General features: G+C 41.0%; 1 protein-coding gene across 1 annotated transcript in view; it reads right to left on the bottom strand.

Moving 5' to 3' along the window:
* LOC311119437 (extracellular sulfatase Sulf-2-like) overlaps window positions 1-2500 on the bottom strand; it is a gene marked incomplete at both ends in the record, with an annotated part of 24642 nt that overhangs the window by 6679 nt on the left and 15463 nt on the right. Inside the window, one exon of the mRNA XM_084194130.1 lies at window positions 1352-1604. Within this exon, the coding sequence (XP_084050256.1) occupies window positions 1352-1604 (253 nt within the window). The remainder of the gene's footprint in view (window positions 1-1351; window positions 1605-2500) is intronic.

Raw genomic sequence — 2500 nt, 5'->3', positions numbered from 1 at the left:
AGAACACAAGAACATATTCAACATGCAGTACTAACAACACATTCAACATGCAGTATTAACAACACATTCAACATGCAGTACTAACAACACATTCAACATGCAGTACTAACAACACATTCAACATGCAGTACTAACAACACATTCAACATGCAGTACTAACAACACATTCAACATGCAGCACTAACAACACATTCAACATGCAGCACTAACAACACATTCAACATGCAGTAATAAAGCTGAAATATGTAACTTTTTGGGCGACCCGACCAAATTCACATAGAAATGTGAGTTATAGATCTATCATTCTCATTGAAAGCAAGTCTAAGAAGCAATATATATTTTCTATGTGCTCTATTTCTTTACTTCCTGTTCTTAAGTTTAGTTTTTGCTGATTTTACTTTCGGTTTTGTACACCAGCTTCAAACAGCTGAAAATACATATTTTGGGTTATGGAAAATATATTTCACAGCGGTTTAGATGATACAATGATTCTCTACACCACACAAGTCAAACTCATTCCACGGAGGGCCGAGTGTCTGCGGATTTTTGCTCCTCCCATGTACTTGATTGATGAATCAAGGTCACTAATTAGTAAGGAACTCCCCTCACCTGGTTGACTTGGGCTTATTATATATAACTGAAAGAAAAAAACTAAAACCAGCAGACACTCGCCCCTCTATGGAGTTTGACACCCCTGCTCTATACATGTGTTTCCAGAACTCGGTCCTGGGCCCAGTTTGGGAAACCCTGCTTTACACTTTACCTTTTTTTGTCACATATACTGAAGTTAGGCAAACTATTAGAATTTTAGCAACCAGGAATTGGCGGAGTGATTTAACACATTCAACATGCAGCATTAACACATTCAACATGCAGCACATTCAACATGCAGCACTAACAACACATTCAACATGCAGTACTAACAACACATTCAACATGCAGTACTAACAACACATTCAACATGCAGTACTAACAACACATTCAACATGCAGCACTAACAACACATTCAACATGCAGTACTAACAACACATTCAACATGCAGCACTAACAACACATTCAACATGCAGCACTAACAACACATTCAACATGCAGCACTAACAACACATTCAACATGCAGCACTAACAACACATTCAACATGCAGCACTAACAACACATTCAACATGCAGCACTAACAACACATTCAACATGCAGCACTAACAACACATTCAACATGCAGTACTAACAACACATTCAACATGCAGTACTAACAACACATTCAACATGCAGTACTAACAACACATTCAACATGCAGTACTAACACACAAACAACACACCCACCCATCCACATAGACCCTCAACACACTCCCTGACCTGTGTGTGACTTTGATGCCAGAAGGCACTATAGCTAGACTGTTGCTGCTAGTCCTGGGGGTGATTGTGAACCCCATGCCACTGAAGTCGTCCTCAGTGTCTTCGTGTGGCCCCGGGGCCTGGCTGAGGTTCCTGGGGGCCAGTACAGGCTGGTAGCCATCCCCCAAGTCTACAGCATACAGGTCCCCTCCTATTTCCATCTCCACGGAGCGGGCGGAACGGTTACGAGTGTAGCTCTTGACGGCCTTCATCTCTGTCAGGAAGAGAGCAGGGTGAGTTAGTGGAGGGATTTCTACATAGTCAGTATACCAGCCCTATCAGGCCCCATGAGACTCTTTAAAGACACAATATGTAGAAATCGCTCTGCCATTTCCTGGTTGCCAACATTTTATCATGTTCACCTAATTTCAGTTTATGTGAAACAAGGCATAGTGTAGAGCAGGGGTATTTCAATCCTACCCTATGAGGTCCGGAGACTGCTGGTTTTCTGTTCTACCTGATAACTAATTGCACCCACCTGGTGTCCCAGGTCTAAATCAGTCCCTGATTAGAGGGGTACAATGAAAATAGCAGTGGAACTGGCTTCAATGTCCAGATTTGAATTTGAGGGGTGTAGAGAATCATTGTACAATCTAAACCACTATTAAATATTTTTTCAATAACCAAATATATAGTATTTTCAGCTGTTTGAAACTGGTGTGCAAAAGTAAAAACGACACAAAATATCAACTTCAGCACAGGAAGCATAGGAATAGCACACATAGAATGAATCAACAGCTTATCAGACTTACTTTCAATGAGAATCAGAGATCTATAATTCACATTTCTCCCACAAAGTTACATACAGGACCTTTAAATTATGATTGTAGGTGAAGTTGTCATTATCCCCACAGGGTGGCGCCCATATACCACATCAATGATAAGAAGTGAGCGACACTGCATTCATGCAAGGTTGATGAGTGAGGAACATTTTGTAAAGCAGAATTTAGTGTGTTTGCACGAGTGTGAGAAGTGTGTGATAAGAGTGTCTGTGTACAGTATGAGTGCACAGTATGAGTGTACAGTATGAGTGTACAGTATGCGTGTACAGTATGAGTGTACAGTATGAGTGCACAGTATGAGTGCACAGTATGAGTGTACAGTATGAGT

The sequence above is a fragment of the Coregonus lavaretus genome (assembly GCF_964263955.1).
Source record: "Coregonus lavaretus genome assembly, contig: HAP1_SCAFFOLD_3752, whole genome shotgun sequence".
Classification (NCBI taxonomy): Eukaryota; Metazoa; Chordata; class Actinopteri; order Salmoniformes; family Salmonidae; genus Coregonus; species Coregonus lavaretus.
Note: the sequence above shows the minus strand (reverse complement) of the source record. Positions and strands in the feature narration are given on the sequence as shown.